The 26,498-nt window shown below is 34.3% G+C and overlaps 1 protein-coding gene across 1 annotated transcript in view; it reads right to left on the bottom strand.

Annotated features, from left to right (window-relative positions):
* Positions 1–2,297: 2,297 nt before the first annotated feature.
* The window catches only part of LOC143250982 (guanine nucleotide-binding protein G(o) subunit alpha-like), a 41,127-nt gene continuing 16,926 nt past the window's right edge, over positions 2,298–26,498 (bottom strand). The window contains exons 2-5 of the mRNA XM_076502243.1: positions 13,795–13,923; positions 9,680–9,809; positions 6,222–6,375; positions 2,298–2,724 (exon numbers count right to left, since the gene is read on the bottom strand). Coding sequence (XP_076358358.1) covers positions 2,537–2,724; positions 6,222–6,375; positions 9,680–9,809; positions 13,795–13,923 — 601 coding nt within the window. The 3' untranslated portion in view covers positions 2,298–2,536. The remainder of the gene's footprint in view (positions 2,725–6,221; positions 6,376–9,679; positions 9,810–13,794; positions 13,924–26,498) is intronic.

The following is a 26,498-nucleotide window of genomic DNA, read 5'->3' as shown; positions in this document are numbered from 1 at the left end:
TTTCTTAACAAATTCACCATCAGAATATGGGCGTTTAGCACGAGCAATATTCAATAATATAACAAGCTAGCTTCAGTTGTTGTTTCAACTTCCTCCTTACTAAACGTTATCAACAGTGTCTGCTGGCTGTTTAGTGATGATGTTAATACAGTTAACTTGTTGTTTTCCGTAATTCTGATTTAGGTGGATAATTAGACGAAAAGTTTTTTGTGATTTGTTTCATAGTGGCGTTTCAAGCTACTGGCTTTGTAATGACTGAGTAACACATTGCAGATAAAACACAAAGGTCTAACTTCTTTAACATTGAATGCAAAATCTTCCTCCCACTCTGGCTTAAAATTTCTGTTTTCATCTTCATACTTTCGCTTCTTACAATTTGATGACGCCATCTTCCTTCACAAAATTTTCACAAACACTTCTAAAACATTAAAGTGAAAAGAAACAATAAGCTCCAACACGCGCAACGCAACCAAACTCTACAGCGCCCGGTATCACACTAACGCTCCGCTTATGCACTGCCCGCAACACATCCACACACGCCGCATCGTCACCGCCCACCAAAACTAACATTGTCAGCACCGGCTTGTACAGTTACTGATTCTCCAGCACAATTCCTCTGTAATCCTTGGTGATCTGAAATTTCTTTAATCCGTGATTCAAATCTAGTATTAAAATTAGGATTGAAATTCTTAAGTATATTTACTCACCATGAATATTAAACTTACGTTTTAATTCAGTGAACTCTTAGTTTATACCTGGGATATAAGTATAAAGTTTGAAAATTTTATTTACCTTTTGTATTAATTGTGATACAAAATGAGCTCAACCTACATATTTCCTCGATTCGCACATTATTTGTCAAAGAACCGCATGTGGCTCGCGAGTCGAGGTTTACACACTGGTGTAAACCATACATCCAGACAAATATATTAATTAACGATAAATTAACAGAGATAGTTAAGTAAAGTAAATTGAATGTGATATACATAAGACAATTAATAAGTTAATTTATTTTGTAAAAGTAATGAAGTAATTTTCAATCAATTGTCCGAAAAAAACAACTGAAAATGTTTCATCAAATTAAAATACTTAATTAATTTAAATATATATGTACCTTTCTCATCCAATAAAACTCTAGCGGATCATGAAGAAAAACAAACAGAATGTCAAAGAAGGTGAAGGTATTCAGTAGTAAGTTTATGAACATAAAACACTAAAACCCAGAGGTCTAATCCCTTGTTGGACAGAATGCACATAGTTCACTATGTAGCTCTGAATACTGAGGAAAATATACTTTAAACTGATTTTGCCCTCAATGGCTTAACGGTACTCTAAATGGCTTATAACTATAAAATTCATGTTTCGATACCCACTGTAAGTACTATAGCCTATTGTTTCCTTCGAGTTTAAAACAAGCTCCATTATTAAAAGATAAGAGATGGCAGCACCATCTCTGACAAATGATTGGTAAATATGTAGTTGCAAAATAACAAGGTATAACTATTAGTGTGATTTTTCAATGAAGATTTTTCTTCTTGATGACAATGGTCCAATAAAACTTGTATATGGTTCAGTAAGACCTAATGCCTTCAACAGTTTTTTTTAAATATTATACACCTTTAATAAATAAACTCAGATTCTAAACTATTTGTATATCTTCTACAGTATTTACCTAAATATCACCTCAAGTTACTAAGTTTATTCAGTTTGTTTTTACCTTTACCAAAATTCTATTGTTTCGTAACTATATAACAATATAAAAACAAATGTTCCATTTTCAAGCAGTTTAAATGGATCATTAGACTGTTCATTTTGTGATTTAAGTAACTGAGTTTTGCATTATTTCTAAACTACGAAGTTGTAGGTTTTATAATACTGCCTGGAATATCGGAATTGCCAAACAGAAACCTTAAACTTAAGACAGCAAGAAAACTTTTACCTGTTTATTTTAAAATATAATTGTTTCTTAAAAGACTATAATTGCAGTTATTCACCATTTATAAAAAGTAGTAATACTGATGTACCACATCTATGTTAACTGGCTTCAGCGAATGGTTAGTTTTAAGGAAAAAAGGGAAAACAAATTACATCAGAAATAACTCCATTAGTATAACACCAAGCCAAACCACACCACTAATTGTCATATTTTAACATCATAAAAAACAAGTACGACACATCCAAAATAAACAAAACTAGGAAATAGAACCTCTGGCCTCTTCAGATCTGGGGCTCTATCTGAAGTGGAACTTTTGCCCTTCTGTTCCCAAGTATCTCAAATAAATAAAGTTTCTGGAGTCTTCCGTGTCTAATATTCGTTTAAAATCTTATAGCTGCCATTTTCCCATCTTGAACTGAAGAAAATAGTTCATTAAGACACTGTTAAAGCATTTTCTAGACAGGAACCCAGATGCTTCCTATGGTATGGAACTCTGGAACTCAGTAACAAGAAAGTAGAAAAAGATGAAATTTGCGACTGACTGCTCCAGTCAACTCGTTGACTGGTTAGTGTCATATTTCACGCAACGTTGTACACAGTTTAATACAACCCACAACCTCGTAGGTTGTTTGCTATGATCACGTCCGTCACAGCATCGAACACAAACTGGATGTTTGTTGTGTCTGTGGCACAGGTCATGTGGCAATAGATCTCTTTAGTTCTAGATTTATTTTTGGCTTCAAACTGAGCTTGAATGTAGGCTGCTGCCTCGCCGTATTCCTGTGCTCCTAAGAAGAATATATTTTGGTGAACGTTGGTTCAAGTATTAAAAATTGTAAAAAGAAAGAAAAGATCGTTAGTTTAAACAATAGAATAAAAATAATTAAGTTAATAGCACAGTTGGAAAAATATGATATATAAAAGTCTTAAGTAAACATGAGTAATTACTTGAATATAATATGTTTATTATAGACTGTCATGTCATATGCGTTACTTCGTTATTAATAACTCTCGTTTTGAGTTTACTTTATGATTATAAGTATTATTTTATTACAAGTTTCAGCTTTTCCAGTAAGAAAGGATATCTTAAAGAAAGGTATGACGTTTCGTTCACTGGTCTGATCGTTCTCAAGAAGACAATTTTTAACGTAAAGAAGGTTTCAACATTCAAATCAATATTCAACAATCTAACAATGCACTTAGACTTTAAAATTGGGAGTGGTTACTTACCTGTGAGGCCCGGCATGGCCAAGTGTGTTAAGGCGTCCGACTCGTAATCTGAGGGTCGCGGGTTCGCATCGCCGTCGCGCCAAACATGCTCAACCTTTCAGCCGTGGGGACGTTATAATGTTACGATCAATCCCACTATTCGTTGGTAAAAGAGTAGCCCAAGAGTTGGCGGTGGATGGTGATGACTAGTTTTACACTGCTAAATTAGGGACGGCTAGCACAGATAGACCTCGAGTAGCTTTGTGCGAAATTCAAAAAACAAACAAGCTATAGATAGTTTGTGACACCGACTATAACTATCATTCCTGTATCTTATAACATTTTCCTCTTTCTAATCTCGTTGGCTACCAATGTTATATCTAGTAACATTTCCTGTTTAAAATCTCATAAAATCCTTTCCCAGTGGAAATTAAACACCCACTGGCTCACACGATTATATCTCACGAATTTTAAATATAAAATCAACAGAGGACGACCTCATTATTGACTGGAAGGGGTGTCCAAGTACTTTTGGTAATGTAATAAATATTGTTGTGTTTATACGTAACAAAGCAACTGGTACTTTTAGTAATGTAATAAATATTGTTGTGTTTATACGTAACAAAGCAACTGGTACTTTTAGTAATGTAATAAATATTGTTGTGTTCTATACGTAACAAAGCAACTGGTACTTTAGTAATGTAATAAATATTGTTGTGTTTATACGTAACAAAGCAACTGGTACTTTTAGTAATGTAATAAATATTGTTGTGTTCTATACGTAACAAAGCAACTGGTACTTTTAGTAATGTAATAAATATTGTTGTGTTTATACGTAACAAAGCAACTGGTACTTTTAGTAATGTAATAAATATTGTTGTGTTTATACGTAACAAAGCAACTGGTACTTTTAGTAATGTAATAAATATTGTTGTGTTCTATACGTAACAAAGCAACTGGTACTTTTAGTAATGTAATAAATATTGTTGTGTTTATACGTAACAAAGCAACTGGTACTTTTAGTAATGTAATAAATATTGTTGTGTTCTATACGTAACAAAGCAACTGGTACTTTTAATAATGTAATAAATATTGTTGTGTTCTATACGTAACAGAGCAACTGGTACTTTTAGTAATGTAATAAATATTGTTGTGTTCTATATGTAACAAAGCAACTGATAACAAGCTCTTCTTTGTAAATATTCTTTGAAAATATTAGACTTTGTCAATCTTTGACGTAACTTAAATATTATCATGTTATTATTACATTATATACAAATTGTTTCTTTCTAATAAATTAATGCCTAATTTGCCACTCAAAGTATGCTCAAATTTACATAAAAATATACGATGAAGCTCTTCATACACTTACATAACTTCACTGAGAAATTTTTACAGTGTAGCTGAAACCAAATCTCATAAACCACGTTCATTCATGATATTAGAAAAACACGTGGGTTCAAAAAGTATTGACAGAAATTAATAACAACCCAATAACCGGAGGGCTTTCAACAAGTGGGCCTTTCTTTTTCACGGCCGATTTGTCCCTCAAGAAAAATGGTCTACCTTCCGAAAGCGCTCGGATAATAGGGTTTTTATTCATAAACCATGTTCATGTTTTCACTTTTTACCGCCACTAAGATCAGTATATAAGAATTTATAATTAAGTTAGTTGGTTTGTTTTTGAATTTCGCGCAAAGCTACACGAGGGCTATCTGCGCTAACCGTCCATAATTTAGCAGTGTAAGGCTAGAGAAAAGGTAGCTAGTCATCACCACCCACCACTAACTCTTAAGCTGCTCTTTTACCAACGAATAGTAGGATTAAAACCAAACGGCTGAAAGGGCGAGCATGTTTGGTGTGACGAGGATTCGAGCCCACGACCCTCAGATTACGAATTAAGTTAGTATCCAGTTTAACTATACAGCAGAACTTAGATCACGAAGATAATGATAATTTGATCAAGGAAAGTTTTCATTGTGTGTTTACAACATCGTTCTAATTTCCAACAATAATAACTATTTATTATTATTTGTCATTCGGCTACATTTTATTTTACTTTGCTCAAACTTTATCACAAAGCTACACAACTGTATTCTGCAAAGCGTGGGTACCGAAACCCAAACGTTGGGTTTATAAACCATCAGGCTTTCCGTTGAGTCACCAGGGGAAGGAGGGGTGCTTTTATATCTGATCTTTGTAAATATTTTGCTTCGATCAGAAGTTAGTAAATAAAATTATTTTGATAAAACCTGTCTTTGACTGTATAATTTAGCAAACCAAGAATGCACTAATTAAGCTATTATGTTTCATTTCTGTTCAAGATGTTTTTAAACGTTGGTATATTTTTTAGTAAAATCTCACAGAAGTATCAAGGAAGTGTGAATGTGTTGCCATCTGTCGAGCTAAAAGAAATATAATAATAATATGGAAGACAAAAGCACCACAGAAAACAACGGCTACATGAACTTTCAGTGATTACGTTAGTATGGAGTTTCTCTATTATACAGTGTAAACTTTCCAGACATTTAACGTTTATTATGATTATTCTCTAGTTTGATAAGTGCCACAACTATATTCTATAAAAATGTTTCGTGTTTTTCGTAAAATCCCAATGTCATAAATTATTAAAATTTTGTGAGACATTATACTTCTAAAGTGCCATCTAGTGAGCAAGTTTCTCGTCAGTTGAAAGACGAAACAACAGATGAAAATGGAAAGTTAAGTACGTCAAACAAAGAATTCCTCACAAAATAATAAATTTAAAGATATAAAAACCTTTCAAGGTTTATTCTACTAATATTGAATTTGTATCAGTACACTGACAGAAGTTGATGTGTCTGGAATGCTCACAGTTTCATATGCCTAGCAACCAAGATGCTCCAAGGATATATAGCACTAATAACACATGGCTGTCTGGGAAACGTGTGTCCAAGTTATCAAACGTCAACACAACCCACCGTGCGTTTAAATATATTTTCCATTTATTAATTATTACACGTTTTGTAAGAACTCGCGTATAGATATGTAATAGGTCTTTTAGCTGGGATTTCAAATAACTTGTTTATAAATTTACCTGTGTACTCTTGGAAGCAGGTGGTAAGAGGAGACTTCTTGATCTTTTCCTCAAAGAGGTCCTTCTTATTCAGGAAGAGAATGATAGATGTGTCGGTAAACCATTTGTTGTTGCATATGGAATCAAAAAGTTTTAAGCTTTCCTGGATGCGGTTCTGTGGGTCACAACAAACATTCCATGAATTATTTCCAGTCGTTCTTCACTTTCGTATAAAAATATGAGAAACAAAATTTTCAAATTAATTTGTGTTTATATAATGGATCAGAGAAAATACACACACATACAGTTTAATTTTTGTTTGTTTTAAATTGCGTTCAAAGCTATACGAGAGCTATCTGTGCTAGCCATCCCTAATTTAGCAGTGTAAGACTAGAGGAAAGACAGCTGGTCATCGCCACCAACCGCCATCTCTTACGCTACTATTTTCCCAACAAACAGTGGGATTGACCGTTATAGTATAACTTCCCCACGGCTGAAAGGACGAGCATGTTTGGTGTAATGGGAATTCGAGCCCGTGACCCTTAGGACTCTTAACACACGGCCATGCGGGGCCTCTTGAACACAGTAACATGGGGTCATAACAGTTTAATGTAAATATATGAAAATAAAAGATATAACTGAATTATATTCAACTTACGGCAAAAACTCAGTCATTTTCCACGTGTCATTCTAAAATAAAGTCCTCGCGATCAGCTGCGGTGTTCAAAAGTCTCTTCACCATTCACTGAGGACCGAGCGCACCGATCAAGGTCCTCCGTTTTAGTTACCTTAAGGGAGATTTAGGTAAATAGAAATAAGAGTTAAGACAGTCGCGTGATACCTAAGCACTCACGTCAAGTTTGGTCCAGCTGGCTTGGAAATGGGGATATAAATGGAACCTCTGGAATCATGAAGAGAGCAGGAACGCACACAATTCTATGTTCGATTGGGATTCAGGAATCTTGTAAACCTATTATTAGACCTCCCCCGTGGTGCCACAGTAGTCTTCCAGAGGCGTTTTAGCCCTTCCTCCTTGGTATAGGAGCTGAACTTATAAAGAATTACGCCCTCAGTTGTTACCGTTTTTAACCTGAATTTAATGCATAACGGAACTAAGGTGACGCTTGATACATATAAATTTAAGTAAACAATATTCATACTGAGAACAGATTCAAGAAATCAGAAACTTTCACCTTTATACTTACGACATTAGTTACTGTACAAATTCATGTATCACAAATCTACTGTGACCCAATTACAGCCTGTTGGAATTTAGCTCTAGATTTTTCTTTCGTTTCTCGGTTAATATTTAGGAAAGGATATTGTCTTATGGTAAGTTTTATCATGATATTTCATGTTGCATATTGTCTTATGGTAAGCTTTATCATGATATTTCATGTTGCATATTGTCTTATGGTAAGTTTTATCATGATATTTCATGTTGCATGTTGTCGAAATGATGAATCCAATTTCATTATATGCAGCACAAGTATAGCGATCGAATATTACATAGAGTTAGGCATGGCAAAGTGCTAAGTGGATCGATAGATCCAAGGTTTGAGACACGATATTCAGCTGAATATTTTCCACACTTCCGGTTGTTGTGGTGTTATAGTTACAACAGTCAGTCACTCTGTTGATAAAAAGTGTCCACTAGGCGACTAATTCTGCTGACGTTTACCCTCCTTCTGGTCGGTAATTTTAAATTAGGGATGGGTATACCTGGACTTTTCGATTCTTTGGCTGGATCGTTTACTCCACGTGTCATGTTATGTATGGTATAGGTTGAAAATGCTACATATTATACTTCAATACTTTAAAATACACAATTTATTACTCTATGAAGACTATGCAACCATTACAGACTACACACTAGCAACCGTATACTATACCTAGAACTTAGGTATTCTAATAATATTCATTTTTTTGTTTGTTCTGAAGGTGTTAAAGAAAGTAGACATACATATACTTTAGTATAAATTTTGTACAACTACGTACTAGAAGCTTATTAAAGTTTTTAAAAAGGTCTAACGTTAGGTCGTATAATAACATTATACGAGGGCTATTCAAAAAATACGCGGACTGTTTGAATTGCGCGGCTCCAGTTGGTTCCAGGGGAATCCGCTTGGTGTCGCTAGGTTCGCACAGATCAGCTGATTACGACGCCATTTCCCGATTGCAGATATCTTCATTTGTGTATTAGCTACGCGGTTTTAAGTGAAGTGCGGTTTTCTCGTTTGGCGGATTTCAGAATGAATGACCTGAAGGAGCAACGACTTGCTGTGAAATTTTGTGTTAAACTTGGAAAATCTGCAACTGAAACTTTTGCTATGCTTAACACGGCTTACGGTGATGTTGCTATGAAGCGTACGGCATGTTTCAAGTGGCATGAACGTTTTAAGGATGGTCGACAGTCCATTGAAGATGTTGAGCGTCCTGGACGTCCTTCCACATCAACTGACGACCCACACGTCGACAAAATCAACACCCTGGTGCGGACAAATCGACCTCTGACTGTCAGGGAGCTTGCTGAAGAGTGTGGGATATCAGTTGGATCTTGTTACGAGATTTTGACCGAAACATTGAAGATGCACCGCGTTGCTGCGAAATTCAGCCCTCAGAACTCGTGAGTTTTTGGCCAAACACTCGATCACTGTTCTTCCCCACCCCCCTACTCACCTGACCTTGCTCCTTGCGTTTTTTCTTGTTCCCCAAACTCAAAAGACCCTTGAAAGGAAGAAGATTTGAGACGATTCCCGAGATTAAAGCAAATGCGACGAAAAAGCTGGAGGACATTACAAAAGAAGCGTACCAGGATTGTTTCAACAAGTGGAAACACCGTTGGGATAAGTGTGTGCGTTGGGGAGGAGAGTACTTTGAAGGGGTCCCAGACCTGTAACTTCTAAATAAAGTACATTTTGTCTTATGACGTCAGTCCGCGTATTTTTTTAACAGACCTCCTAGGTTTATTTATTGATAGTATTATGTACGTTAACATTTAGTCCTAAATAAACTAAAGAAAAAAAACCGTACATAAGTTACAGTATTAATTTATCTTTTTATTGAATATAGGCCGTACCAAAGGATATAACCAATGTTAGGCCTAAAACAAGTTGACTTGTAGATTTCGGGACCTGAGATTAGATATTTTTGTGTAATTCTAGAGATCCTGTATTTAAAGACGTACTGTTGTAATAAAAATACCAATGTGTAAAGATACAGATGTATTGCTAGTCTCTGCTAGTGTATAAATACACCTTTATACTTTCATTCCATTACTTTATACGTGTGTGTGTTTCTTACAGCAAAGCCACATCAGGCTATCTGCTGAGCCCACCAAGGTGAATTGAACCAGTGATTTTAGTGTTGTAAATCCGGAGACGTACCGCCGTACTGGCAGGGGCTAGTTGATACGTTTACTGAGCTTATTTCACTCAAAAGGGAGAACAAATAACGTATTTTCTCTAAACACAACTCACTGTGGTCTCGTCTTCGTGAAGCACTTGGTCATATTCACTCATTGCCACACAAAATATAATAGCCGTGACATCTTCAAAACAATGGATCCACTTCTTTCTCTCTGACCTTTGACCTCCGACGTCAAATAACCTGAGAAAGAAAATTTCATAAACGAAGATACGATCCAGAAACCAGTTAAGTAAAATATATAACATAGAACAGATGAGCAAATTCCGTGTATTTTTTCAAATAATAAATCTCAAAAGCCAAACCTGCTAGTCAAGCATGTACTAAATATCGTTTAAAGAGAGAAACGTTTCGTTCCAACTGCATGTTAGGCATGAACTACATACCAGTTATAGAGAAACGTTTCGCTCCAACTGTTTGTAAGACATAAACTAGAACTAGTTACCATTTAGAGAGAAACATTTCGTTCGAACTGCTTGTTAGAATTAAATATCATTTAGAGATAAGCGTTTCGCTCGAGCTTTTGGTCAGGCATGAACAAAATATCATTAATGGCCAGGTGTGTTGGACAAAATGTACAAACTGCTCATTGAACCGCAAGCCTGTCAGTTTACACAGTACATGAATAATGATGGAATGATATCTAGAACCAACAATGATCAAGTGGTCAGTTACTCGAGGTTGAACTAAATATCACTACTTATTGGCGTTTTGCACGAGTTTCTAATCAGACGTAAACTAGAAATATTATGCAGAGGTTTCGTAGTTTACGGTAACTTCGTTATAAATTTCTATTAAAAAACACTCACTGTAGATGGAATTTTTCGTTTCTGTCCTGTTTTTCTTTTCTGATTAAGCATACAAATTTTCTCAGCAATAATTAAAGTTAAATCTATTTTTTTAATAGAGACATTATCAACTTATGATATGTTTCTTATGTCTCGTGTCAAACAAGTTTGGTTTGATTCGCTTATTTTAGAGCAAAAACACGTAGGATTATCTGTTGTGTGCACCGCGAGGAATCGAACGCTGGATCTCACAAATCCCTAAACGCACCGTTGTCCCATTTGGAGGATTCGTGCCAAACAAAATACGTTCATTGTTATTATTTTTCTATTAGAAAATAAATTATTTATAGTTCTTTAACTACTAAAGTTATTCTTGCTATAATTTATAACGAACTTTAAAATTTATGAAATTATGTAATTGTAAAAGAATGTATATTTAGTACAACTTGTTGGTTACACATATCTTAAGCTAAAAAAGGAGTCACTGTGCAAATGAGTAATAGTCATGGTTAATTATGTGCTTTAAACATTTATACACTGTGCAAAATTGATCACTTTGTATCCGATTAATGGTACAGTAGGAAAAGATTAAACAAAGAGACGAAACCGATGTTCTGACACGTTGAAGGAGGCATCATGTGTTTGGGAGGGAATTTGTAAAAAAAAAAAGCTTTATACACACATGCATTCGATGCTTGGTTTCACGTGTATAGATTTACAAGGAGGTACAATGTGCAGCAATGTGAAACTTTCATTTGCGAGTACACCACGATCCAATAAAATCTGAGAAAGTTACAGTTCGAATTCTCAATGTCCAACAATGTTGAAAAAGTACCAGAAAGGATTTGATTTGTTTTATTTTGAATTTTGCTCAAAGCTACACGAAGGCTATATGCGCTAGTCGCCCGTCCCTAGTTTAGCAGTGAAATACTAAATGGAGGGCAGCTGGTCATCACCATCCACCGCCAACTTTTGGGCTACTCTTTAACCAATGAAGAGTGAAATTATCTGTCACATTATAGCGTTCACAAGATTGAAAGCATATTTCAGTTGGATGTGGATTCGAACCCTCAACCCGTAAGTCGAGTGCCCTAACCTATTGGTCATTCTAGACCAATCAGAAAGGGTTTGATAGGACTAAACAGTGGAAGGTCCCCAAACATATTCAGGAATTTATTGCAGTGTACTTCATTGGTCTCGACAGAAATGGATCTCCAAAATGAAGGGAGTATTTGGAAAGGTAGAACATCATATGCCAGCAGGCAGGGATTTTTTATATATTTTTTTTTATTTTACAGACTTCATACTTTCTTATAATTCTACCAAATTAGCACTATGTTTTATAATTTGCTTATTGTATTATTTCATATAAAAAACATTCTGCAGTAAATATTCAAACTACGGTACTAAGAAAATATAAACACAAAATCTTAAAAATGAGGATAGTGTCTGAACACGTTTATTTGAAATATACCAATAACTGAAATCGCTTGTAATATGACTTGTGAGCACGTGTAGCTTCTCAAATAATGTGTGTTTTGTTTTCTAACAGCCAAGCCACACTGGGCTATCTGCTGCGATCACAGAGGAGAATCGAACCTCTGGTTTTAGCGTTGCAACTCCGTAGGCTTACCACTGTTCCTGCGGGGAGTTTCTCAAATAATAAAAAATACGGGAGCACAATTTTCCCAGACATTTCCACGCTTTTCGTACTAACGATACCAGAGATAGTGATCTGGTGAAGAGGTGTGGCCCAATGTTCCTCTTATCAAGGGTTACGACCCACATTTAGGTGGTAAGAATGTACAAAATGGTGGCAAACAGACTTTGAAAATAGGTAATACTTCATTTATTATGTCTCTACAGAGACATACTGTTACACATAATTTTCAATCGACCGAGATATACTGTTACACATAATTTTCAGTCGACCGCCTTTCCTTCATTTCTTAACATAAGTCTTAGTAGGTTTATCCAATAATCAAACACGCCCGAAAAGGTGTATTTTTTAATTTTGTGACTTAGGCCTTTTTAAGAAATTTATATGGTCAAAATTTACCTCTTGGGTTGCTGTACCATAAATGTTAATGCCCACAACACCTTGACATACAAAAAATTGGATTTTCTCACTTTGAGTTTCTTCAGAAGGGTCAGAGTTCACAAAAAAGTACAATTTTGGGGGGCTTGGTCAATTACTCATCCATATTTTCATCAACTTACATAAGATTTGGAACAAAATACTTTTCTTTCATTTTACAGGTCCTATACATATGCTTACAAAATGTGGGATGTACCCATTTTGGTCATTTACGGGTGTCAAAATCTTAAATAAATCCATAGCTTTAGGGGTTTTGATCAATTACTTAGCCTCGTTTGGGTTTGTTTGTTCGTTTTGAATTTCGCGCAGAGCTACACGAGGGCTATCTGCGCTAGCCGTCCCTAATTTAGCAATGTAAGACTAGAGGAAGGCGCCTAGTCATCACTACCTACCGCCAACTCTTGGGCTACTCTTATACCAACGAATAATGGGATTGACGTCACATTATAACGCCTCCACGGCTGAAAGGGCGAGTATGATTTGTGCGACGGGGATTCGAACCCGCGACCCTCAAATTACAAGTCGAACGCCTTAACCCACCTGGCCATGCCGAACCCCTTTGTTTGGGACAATTTACGTTGAATTTGGTACAACGTCACGTTTTACAGGATCGATGCATATATATGCGCATACAATAATGTGAGATATGCTCATTTTTAGTTATTTTAAAAGAGAGGATCAATTACTTAGTCTTGTTTCGACCAATTTACATGGAATTTGATACAGAGATACACTTTGCAGGTCCACAAAAAAAGATATAGACATTTTTGGAATTTTTGTCTTTTGCCCAATTGTTTTGAACAAGGAAAGTACAATTTGGAGTGTTTATTGGCCTCTTTAATTTAGCAAAGACTGTTTTTTTCACTAAAGCCATTTTCTGGGTACTGACCAGCCACCAAAAATGGGTTTTGAACCAAACATACAAAGATGAGAGTCAGTGCTGTATATGATGTAATTCGTTTGGGAGTTATGCCACCTTTACGGTCTAAATACACTTGGCCAAGAAGGGAGCCTCATAGTTCAATCACTGTATACCCTTGTAAGTTAGTTTATACATTTTGTAAGCTGATGAGCTAAGTGACCGACACTTTTTATTATTAATTTTTACCTAATTTTTGTCACAACACTCACTTGAAGATAAAGCAGATAAGAATGGAATCAGATGTTTATAACCTAAAACATCCATTGTTCCTCGCGCAAAAATATTTATCATTCACAAAATATGGCAAACAATGATAAAGACACACATACACACGAATATACATTTTAAAAAGAGACTTACTTGAAATTTAAGTTTTTAAATGAAAAATGTACTTCAACGATGCCAGTAGTTTTTACTCTCGTTCTAAGAATGTCTTGTTCCGTAGGCAAATAATCTTTATTTCCAAGTCGTTCTAGGTCATCCAAAAAACTGTTAAAGTAAAGAGAAAGACAGTTAATTACAGAGAACATTGCAGACATAGCTGTCTAGTTTTGTATAACAATTCACGTGATACAAAATGTTACGACACTCCTCATCAGTGGAGAGCGGGCATAGCCAGGTGGTTAAGGCACTCGACTCGTAATCTGAGGGTCGCGGGTTCGAATCCCCTTCACACCAAACATACTCGCCCTTTCAGCTATGGAAGCGTTATAATGTGTCAGTCAATCCCACTATTCGTTGGTAAAAGAGTAGCCCAAGAGTTGGCGGTGGTGGTAATGATTAGTTGCCTTCCCTCTAGTCTTACACTGCTAAATTAGGGACGGCTAGCACAGATAGCTCTCGAGTGGCTTTGCGCGAAATTCAAAACAAACCAAACCTAAAGAGTGCAAAACGATTTAGGTAAACTCTTTTAATATAACAGATCTTTTGTGAGATTTAAATACCATACCATTCTCCGTTTCAAGTATAGGACTTCATTACTTATCCTGATTAAATTGATATGTACTAACCTAGTGATCGGTTTGAAAAATTACCTCAGATGTAGCAATACTTGTTACTAAAGTGGACGTACGTTCTGATATGAAATACAAATGTAAAACGTGAACAAGGAACGCCCCAAATATTAACAACTTAAGCGTTAAACTTATGGTTCCTATATGGTTAGTTGGGTAAACATAAACAGTAAACATAAACATAAAAAGAAAATAACCAGTTCAAAATTTCAGACATACATTGAAGGAGAAGACGATGGAACTGGTACTACTTAACCTCCTTCACGAAGTTCTATTTAGTTTATTAAAATGAATCAGCTCTGGCCACAACATATATATATATACACTCAACACTGGAGTTAAAACAGTAGAACTGGTACTACTTAACCTCCTTCACGAAGTTCTATTTAGTTTATTAAAATGAATCAGCTCTGGCCACAACATATATATATATACACTCAACACTGGAGTTAAAACAGTAGAACTGGTACTACTTAACCTCCTTCACGAAGTTCTATTTAGTTTATTAAAATGAATCAGCTCTGGCCACAACATATATATATATACACTCAACACTGGAGTTAAAACAGTAGAACTGGTACTACTTAACCTCCTTCACGAAGTTCTATTTAGTTTATTAAAATGAATCAGCTCTGGCCACAACATATATATATACACTCAACACTGGAGTTAAAACAGTAGAACTGGTACTACTTAACCTCCTTCACGAAGTTCTATTTAGTTTATTAAAATGAATCAGCTCTGGCCACAACATATATATATACACTCAACACTGGAGTTAAAACAGTAGAACTGGTACTACTTAACCTCCTTCACGAAGTTCTATTTAGTTTATTAAAATGAATCAGCTCTGGCCACAACATATATATATATACACTCAACACTGGAGTTAAAACAGTAGAACTGGTACTACTTAACCTCCTTCACGAAGTTCTATTTAGTTTATTAAAATGAATCAGCTCTGGCCACAACATATATATATACACTCAACACTGGAGTTAAAACAGTAGAACTGGTACTACTTAACCTCCTTCACGAAGTTCTATTTAGTTTATTAAAATGAATCAGCTCTGGCCACAACATATATACATATACACTCAACACTGGAGTTAAAACAATAGAACTGGTACTACTTAACCTCCTTCACGAAGTTCTATTTAGTTTATTAAAATGAATCAGCTCTGGCCACAACATATATACATATACACTCAACACTGGAGCTAAAACAATAGAACTGGTACTACTTAACCTCCTTCACGAAGTTCTATTTAGTTTATTAAAATGAATCAGCTCTGGCCACAACATATATATATATACACTCAACACTGGAGTTAAAACAGTAGAACTGGTACTACTTAGCCTCCTTCACGAAGTTCTATTTAGTTTATTAAAATGAATCAGCTCTGGCCACAACATATATATATATACACTCAACACTGGAGTTAAAACAGTAGAACTGGTACTACTTAACCTCCTTCACGAAGTTCTATTTAGTTTATTAAAATGAATCAGCTCTGGCCACAACATATACTCTTCAAAACAAGAAACGCAAAAGGAATATTTTTGTTATTTTAAAGACCAAAATGACAATAAAAGTTGTGCACTTTGAAAACGGAGGAAAACATCGGAATTTTCGCTAAAACGCATGCGTGTCCAATAAATTTGTTTGAGAGATCTGCATGTTCTGCAAGTGCAACATGTGCAAAATCCCTATAAAAGTGACGGGTTCTCGGTTTCCATAGCTCAGTGTTAAGCCACCGACACGCAATACAGTGAAGCCAAGACTGACTGAAGCACAACGCAACAACGCCATTTGTCGTTTGGAAGCAGGCGAATCTCGATCAGATGTTGCCAGAGCTCTGAATGTCCACCCAAGCAGCATCATAAGCCTATGGAATCGTCACCAACAACATGGATCAACTCGTGACCGTCCACGATCTGGCAGACCTCGTGTGACCACGCCCGCACAAGATCGCTACATCTGGTTACGTCACCTTCGGGATAGGACCACCACTGCGATGTCTACTGCCTCAACCATACCAGGGCTGTGTATGAATTCCGATCAGACCGTACGCAACCGTCTACGAGATGCAGGAATCCGACTTCGACGTCCAGTCAGAGGCGTCATCCTCACCCAGCAAGATCGTCAAGCACGGCTGCAGTGGACTCGGGCACATCGGGTATGGCCTCATCGACGATGGAGGCATGTTTGGTTCAGCGATGAATTACGTGTTATGCTTCGTAGGCAGGATGTAAGGACCCGTGTTTACCGTCGCCGAGGTGAACGTTTTGTAGCAAACTGTGTGCAGGAAGTTGAGAGATTTGGTGGTGGCAGTGTCATGATGTGGGCTGCCATCGCCTACAATGCCAGAACAGACCTTTTGCACATTCGAGGGAATCTTACGGCTCAACGATACGTCAACGAGATTCTTAGGCCCCATGTGCAACCCATCATGATGAACGTCATCGACGTTTTTCAACATGACAACGCCCGTCCTCACACAGCCCGACTCACCACTGTCTTCTTGAGACACCACAACATCAACGTTCTTCCCTGGCCCTCCAGATCACCAGATTTAAACCCAATCGAACATCTTTGGGACTATAATTTTTCACCAAGAATGACAGTGACAACGTATTTTGTAATCACCAACTACAATGTTTCACCAAGAAAGACAATGATAACGTATTTTGTAATCACAAACTACAATGTTTCACCAAGAACGACAATGATAACGTATTTTGTAATCACAAACTATAATGTTTCACCAAGAACGACAATGATAACGTATTTTGTAATCACCAACGATAATGTTTCACCAAAAACGACAGTGATAACGTATTTTGTAATCCCAAACTATAATGTTTCACCAAGAATGACAATGATAACGTATTTTGTAATCACAAACTACAATGTTTCACCAAGAATGACAATGATAGCGTATTTTGTAATCAGAAACTACAATGTTTCACCAAGAATGACAATGATAGCGTATTTTGTAATCAGAAACTACAATGTTTCACCAAGAATGACAATGATAACGTATTTTGTAATCACCAACTACAATGTTTCACCAAGAATGACAATGATAACGTATTTTGTAATCACAAACTACAATGTTTCACCAAGAATGACAATGATAACGTATTTTGTAATCACCAACTACAATGTTTCACCAAGAATGACAATGATAACGTATTTTGTAATCACAAACTACAATGTTTCACCAAGAATGACAATGATAGCGTATTTTGTAATCAGAAACTACAATGTTTCACCAAGAATGACAATGATAGCGTATTTTGTAATCAGAAACTACAATGTTTCACCAAGAATGACAATGATAACGTATTTTGTAATCACCAACTACAATGTTTCACCAAGAATGACAATGATAACGTATTTTGTAATCAGAAACTACAATGTTTCACAAAGAATGACAATGATAGCGTATTTTGTAATCAGAAACTACAATGACAATGATAACGTATTTTGTAATCACAAACTATAATGTTTCACCAAGAACGACAATGATAACGTATGTTGTAATCACCAACTATAATGTTTCACCAAGAACGACAATGATAGCGTATTTTGTTATCAGAAACTACAATGTTTCACCAAGAATGACAATGATAACGTATTTTGTAATCACCAACTACAATGTTTCACCAAGAAAGACAATGATAACGTATTTTGTAATCACAAACTACAATGTTTCACCAAGAACGACAATGATAACGTATTTTGTAATCACCAACTATAATGTTTCACCAAGAACGACAGTGATAACGTATTTTGTAATCAGAAACTATAATGTTTCACCAAGAATGACAATGATAACGTATTTTGTAATCACAAACTATAATGTTTCACCAAGAACGACAATGATAACGTATGTTGTAATCACCAACTATAATGTTTCACCAAGAACGACAATGATAGCGTATTTTGTTATCAGAAACTACAATGTTTCACCAAGAATGACAATGATAACGTATTTTGTAATCACCAACTACAATGTTTCACCAAGAAAGACAATGATAACGTATTTTGTAATCACAAACTACAATGTTTCACCAAGAACGACAATGATAACGTATTTTGTAATCACAAACTATAATGTTTCACCAAGAACGACAATGATAACGTATTTTGTAATCACCAACGATAATGTTTCACCAAAAACGACAGTGATAACGTATTTTGTAATCCCAAACTATAATGTTTCACCAAGAATGACAATGATAACGTATTTTGTAATCACAAACTACAATGTTTCACCAAGAATGACAATGATAGCGTATTTTGTAATCAGAAACTACAATGTTTCACCAAGAATGACAATGATAGCGTATTTTGTAATCAGAAACTACAATGTTTCACCAAGAATGACAATGATAACGTATTTTGTAATCACCAACTACAATGTTTCACCAAGAATGACAATGATAACGTATTTTGTAATCACAAACTACAATGTTTCACCAAGAATGACAATGATAACGTATTTTGTAATCACCAACTACAATGTTTCACCAAGAATGACAATGATAACGTATTTTGTAATCACAAACTACAATGTTTCACCAAGAATGACAATGATAGCGTATTTTGTAATCAGAAACTACAATGTTTCACCAAGAATGACAATGATAGCGTATTTTGTAATCAGAAACTACAATGTTTCACCAAGAATGACAATGATAACGTATTTTGTAATCACCAACTACAATGTTTCACCAAGAATGACAATGATAACGTATTTTGTAATCAGAAACTACAATGTTTCACAAAGAATGACAATGATAGCGTATTTTGTAATCAGAAACTACAATGACAATGATAACGTATTTTGTAATCACAAACTATAATGTTTCACCAAGAACGACAATGATAACGTATGTTGTAATCACCAACTATAATGTTTCACCAAGAACGACAATGATAGCGTATTTTGTTATCAGAAACTACAATGTTTCACCAAGAATGACAATGATAACGTATTTTGTAATCACCAATTACAATGTTTCACCAAGAAAGACAATGATAACGTATTTTGTAATCACAAACTACAATGTTTCACCAAGAACGACAATGATAACGTATTTTGTAATCACAAACTATAATGTTTCACCAAGAACGACAATGATAACGTATTTTGTAATCACCAACTATAATGTTTCACCAAGAACGACAGTGATAACGTATTTTGTAATCAGAAACTATAATGTTTCACCAAGAATGACAATGATAACGTATTTTGTAATCACAAACTATAATGTTTCACCAAGAACGACAATGATAGCGTATTTTGTAATCACAAACTACAATGTTTCACCAAGAACGACAATGATAACGTATTTTGTAATCACCAACTATAATGTTTCACCAAGAACGACAATGATAACGTATTTTGTAATCAGAAACTACAATGTTTCACCAAGAATGACAATGATAACGTATTTTGTAATCACCAACTACAATGTTTCACCTAGAATGACAATGATAACGTATTTTGTAATCAGAAACTACAATGACAATGATAACGTATTTTGTAATCACCAACTACAATGTTTCACCAAGAATGACAATGATAACGTATTTTGTAATCACCAACTACAATGTTTCACCTAGAATGACAATGATAACGTATTTTGTAATCAAAACTACAATGACAATGATAACGTATTTTGTAATCACCAACTACAATGTTTCACCAAGAACGACAATGATAACGTATTTTGTAATCACCAACTATAATGTTTCACCAAGAACGACAATGATAACGTATTTTGTAATCAGAAACTACAATGTTTCACCAAGAATGACAATGATAAAGTATTTTGTAATCACCCACTATAATGTTTCACCAAGAACGACAATGATAGCGTATTTTGTAATCAGAAACTACAATGTTTCACCAAGAATGACAATGATAGCGTATTTTGAAATCAGAAACTATAATGTTTCACCAAGAATGACAATGATAGCGTATTTTGTAATCACCAACTATAATGTTTCACCAAGAACGACAATGATAGCGTATTTTGTAATCAGAAACTACAATGTTTCACCAAGAACGACAATGATAACGTATTTTGTAATCACCAACTATAATGTTTCACCAAGAACGACAATGATAACGTATTTTGTAATCACAAACTACAATGTTTCACCAAGAATGACAATGATAACGTATCTTGTAATCACCAACTATAATGTTTCACCAAGAATGACAATAATAACGTATTTTGTAATCAGAAACTATAATGTTTCACCAAGAATGACAATGACAACGTATTTTGTAATCACAAACTATAATGTTTCACCAAGAATGACAATGATAACGTATTTTGTAATCACCAACTATAATGTTTCACCAAGAACGACAATGATAACGTATTTTGTAATCACAAACTACAATGTTTCACCAAGAATGACAATGATAACGTATTTTGTAATCACCAATTATAATGTTTCACCAAGAATGACAGTGACAACGTATTTTGTAATCACCAACGATAATGTTTCACCAAAAATGACAGTGACAACGTATTTTGTAATCACCAACGATAATGTTTCACCAAAAATGACAGTGACAACGTATTTTGTTATCACCAACGATAATGTTTCACCAAAATGACAGTGACAACGTATTTTGTTATCACCAACGATAATGTTTCACCAAAATGACAGTGACAACGTATTTTGTTATCACCAACGATAATGTTTCACCAAGAATGACAATGACAACGTATTTTGTAATCACCAACGATAATGTTTCACCAAAAACGACAGTGATAACGTATTTTGTAATCCCAAACTATAATGTTTCACCAAGAATGACAATGATAACGTATTTTGTAATCACAAACTACAATGTTTCACCAAGAATGACAATGATAGCGTATTTTGTAATCAGAAACTACAATGTTTCACCAAGAATGACAATGATAACGTATTTTGTAATCACCAACTACAATGTTTCACCAAGAATGACAATGATAACGTATTTTGTAATCACAAACTACAATGTTTCACCAAGAATGACAATGATAGCGTATTTTGTAATCAGAAACTACAATGTTTCACCAAGAATGACAATGATAACGTATTTTGTAATCACCAACTACAATGTTTCACCAAGAATGACAATGATAGCGTATTTTGTAATCAGAAACTACAATGACAATGATAACGTATTTTGTAATCACAAACTATAATGTTTCACCAAGAACGACAATGATAACGTATGTTGTAATCACCAACTATAATGTTTCACCAAGAACGACAATGATAGCGTATTTTGTTATCAGAAACTACAATGTTTCACCAAGAATGACAATGATAACGTATTTTGTAATCACCAACTACAATGTTTCACCAAGAAAGACAATGATAACGTATTTTGTAATCACAAACTATAATGTTTCACCAAGAACGACAATGATAACGTATTTTGTAATCACCAACTATAATGTTTCACCAAGAACGACAGTGATAACGTATTTTGTAATCAGAAACTATAATGTTTCACCAAGAATGACAATGATAACGTATTTTGTAATCACAAACTATAATGTTTCACCAAGAACGACAATGATAACGTATGTTGTAATCACCAACTATAATGTTTCACCAAGAACGACAATGATAGCGTATTTTGTTATCAGAAACTACAATGTTTCACCAAGAATGACAATGATAACGTATTTTGTAATCACCAACTACAATGTTTCACCAAGAAAGACAATGATAACGTATTTTGTAATCACAAACTACAATGTTTCACCAAGAACGACAATGATAACGTATTTTGTAATCACAAACTATAATGTTTCACCAAGAACGACAATGATAACGTATTTTGTAATCACCAACGATAATGTTTCACCAAAACGACAAGTGATAACGTATTTTGTAATCCCAAACTATAATGTTTCACCAAGAATGACAATGATAACGTATTTTGTAATCACAAACTACAATGTTTCACCAAGAATGACAATGATAGCGTATTTTGTAATCAGAAACTACAATGTTTCACCAAGAATGACAATGATAGCGTATTTTGTAATCAGAAACTACAATGTTTCACCAAGAATGACAATGATAACGTATTTTGTAATCACCAACTACAATGTTTCACCAAGAATGACAATGATAACGTATTTTGTAATCAGAAACTACAATGTTTCACAAAGAATGACAATGATAGCGTATTTTGTAATCAGAAACTACAATGACAATGATAACGTATTTTGTAATCACAAACTATAATGTTTCACCAAGAACGACAATGATAACGTATGTTGTAATCACCAACTATAATGTTTCACCAAGAACGACAATGATAGCGTATTTTGTTATCAGAAACTACAATGTTTCACCAAGAATGACAATGATAACGTATTTTGTAATCACCAACTACAATGTTTCACCAAGAAAGACAATGATAACGTATTTTGTAATCACAAACTACAATGTTTCACCAAGAACGACAATGATAACGTATTTTGTAATCACAAACTATAATGTTTCACCAAGAACGACAATGATAACGTATTTTGTAATCACCAACTATAATGTTTCACCAAGAACGACAGTGATAACGTATTTTGTAATCAGAAACTATAATGTTTCACCAAGAATGACAATGATAACGTATTTTGTAATCACAAACTATAATGTTTCACCAAGAACGACAATGATAGCGTATTTTGTAATCACAAACTACAATGTTTCACCAAGAACGACAATGATAACGTATTTTGTAATCACCAACTATAATGTTTCACCAAGAACGACAATGATAACGTATTTTGTAATCAGAAACTACAATGTTTCACCAAGAATGACAATGATAACGTATTTTGTAATCACCAACTACAATGTTTCACCTAGAATGACAATGATAACGTATTTTGTAATCAGAAACTACAATGACAATGATAACGTATTTTGTAATCACCAACTACAATGTTTCACCAAGAATGACAATGATAACGTATTTTGTAATCACCAACTACAATGTTTCACCTAGAATGACAATGATAACGTATTTTGTAATCAGAAACTACAATGACAATGATAACGTATTTTGTAATCACCAACTACAATGTTTCACCAAGAACGACAATGATAACGTATTTTGTAATCACCAACTATAATGTTTCACCAAGAACGACAATGATAACGTATTTTGTAATCAGAAACTACAATGTTTCACCAAGAATGACAATGATAACGTATTTTGTAATCACCAACTACAATGTTTCACCAAGAACGACAATGATAGCGTATTTTGTAATCAGAAACTACAATGTTTCACCAAGAATGACAATGATAAAGTATTTTGTAATCACCCACTATAATGTTTCACCAAGAACGACAATGATAGCGTATTTTGTAATCAGAAACTACAATGTTTCACCAAGAATGACAATGATAGCGTATTTTGAAATCAGAAACTATAATGTTTCACCAAGAATGACAATGATAGCGTATTTTGTAATCACCAACTATCATGTTTCACCAAGAACGACAATAATAGCGTATTTTGTAATCAGAAACTACAATGTTTCACCAAGAACGACAATGATAACGTATTTTGTAATCACCAACTATAATGTTTCACCAAGAACGACAATGATAACGTATTTTGTAATCACAAACTACAATGTTTCACCAAGAACGACAATGATAACGTATTTTGTAATCACAAACTATAATGTTTCACCAAGAACGACAATGATAACGTATTTTGTAATCACCAACTATAATGTTTCACCAAGAACGACAGTGATAACGTATTTTGTAATCAGAAACTATAATGTTTCACCAAGAATGACAATGATAACGTATTTTGTAATCACAAACTATAATGTTTCACCAAGAACGACAATGATAGCGTATTTTGTAATCACAAACTACAATGTTTCACCAAGAACGACAATGATAACGTATTTTGTAATCACCAACTATAATGTTTCACCAAGAACGACAATGATAACGTATTTTGTAATCAGAAACTACAATGTTTCACCAAGAATGACAATGATAACGTATTTTGTAATCACCAACTACAATGTTTCACCTAGAATGACAATGATAACGTATTTTGTAATCAGAAACTACAATGACAATGATAACGTATTTTGTAATCACCAACTACAATGTTTCACCAAGAATGACAATGATAACGTATTTTGTAATCACCAACTACAATGTTTCACCTAGAATGACAATGATAACGTATTTTGTAATCAAAGACTACAATGACAATGATAACGTATTTTGTAATCACCAACTACAATGTTTCACCAAGAACGACAATGATAACGTATTTTGTAATCACCAACTATAATGTTTCACCAAGAACGACAATGATAACGTATTTTGTAATCAGAAACTACAATGTTTCACCAAGAATGACAATGATAAAGTATTTTGTAATCACCCACTATAATGTTTCACCAAGAACGACAATGATAGCGTATTTTGTAATCAGAAACTACAATGTTTCACCAAGAATGACAATGATAGCGTATTTTGAAATCAGAAACTATAATGTTTCACCAAGAATGACAATGATAGCGTATTTTGTAATCACCAACTATAATGTTTCACCAAGAACGACAATGATAGCGTATTTTGTAATCAGAAACTACAATGTTTCACCAAGAACGACAATGATAACGTATTTTGTAATCACCAACTATAATGTTTCACCAAGAACGACAATGATAACGTATTTTGTAATCACAAACTACAATGTTTCACCAAGAATGACAATGATAACGTATCTTGTAATCACCAACTATAATGTTTCACCAAGAATGACAATAATAACGTATTTTGTAATCAGAAACTATAATGTTTCACCAAGAATGACAATGACAACGTATTTTGTAATCACAAACTATAATGTTTCACCAAGAATGACAATGATAACGTATTTTGTAATCACCAACTATAATGTTTCACCAAGAACGACAATGATAACGTATTTTGTAATCACAAACTACAATGTTTCACCAAGAATGACAATGATAACGTATTTTGTAATCACCAATTATAATGTTTCACCAAGAATGACAGTGACAACGTATTTTGTAATCACCAACGATAATGTTTCACCAAAAATGACAGTGACAACGTATTTTGTAATCACCAACGATAATGTTTCACCAAAAATGACAGTGACAACGTATTTTGTTATCACCAACGATAATGTTTCACCAAAAATGACAGTGACAACGTATTTTGTTATCACCAACGATAATGTTTCACCAAAAATGACAGTGACAACGTATTTTGTTATCACCAACGATAATGTTTCACCAAGAATGACAATGACAACGTATTTTGTAATCACCAACGATAATGTTTCACCAAAAACGACAGTGATAACGTATTTTGTAATCCCAAACTATAATGTTTCACCAAGAATGACAATGATAACGTATTTTGTAATCACAAACTACAATGTTTCACCAAGAATGACAATGATAGCGTATTTTGTAATCAGAAACTACAATGTTTCACCAAGAATGACAATGATAACGTATTTTGTAATCACCAACTACAATGTTTCACCAAGAATGACAATGATAACGTATTTTGTAATCACAAACTACAATGTTTCACCAAGAATGACAATGATAGCGTATTTTGTAATCAGAAACTACAATGTTTCACCAAGAATGACAATGATAACGTATTTTGTAATCACCAACTACAATGTTTCACCAAGAATGACAATGATAGCGTATTTTGTAATCAGAAACTACAATGACAATGATAACGTATTTTGTAATCACAAACTATAATGTTTCACCAAGAACGACAATGATAACGTATGTTGTAATCACCAACTATAATGTTTCACCAAGAACGACAATGATAGCGTATTTTGTTATCAGAAACTACAATGTTTCACCAAGAATGACAATGATAACGTATTTTGTAATCACCAACTACAATGTTTCACCAAGAAAGACAATGATAACGTATTTTGTAATCACAAACTATAATGTTTCACCAAG

Source organism: Tachypleus tridentatus, chromosome 5 (genome assembly GCF_004210375.1).
Source record: "Tachypleus tridentatus isolate NWPU-2018 chromosome 5, ASM421037v1, whole genome shotgun sequence".
NCBI classification, from domain to species: Eukaryota; Metazoa; Arthropoda; class Merostomata; order Xiphosura; family Limulidae; genus Tachypleus; species Tachypleus tridentatus.
This window is presented reverse-complemented; position numbering and strand designations above follow the sequence as displayed.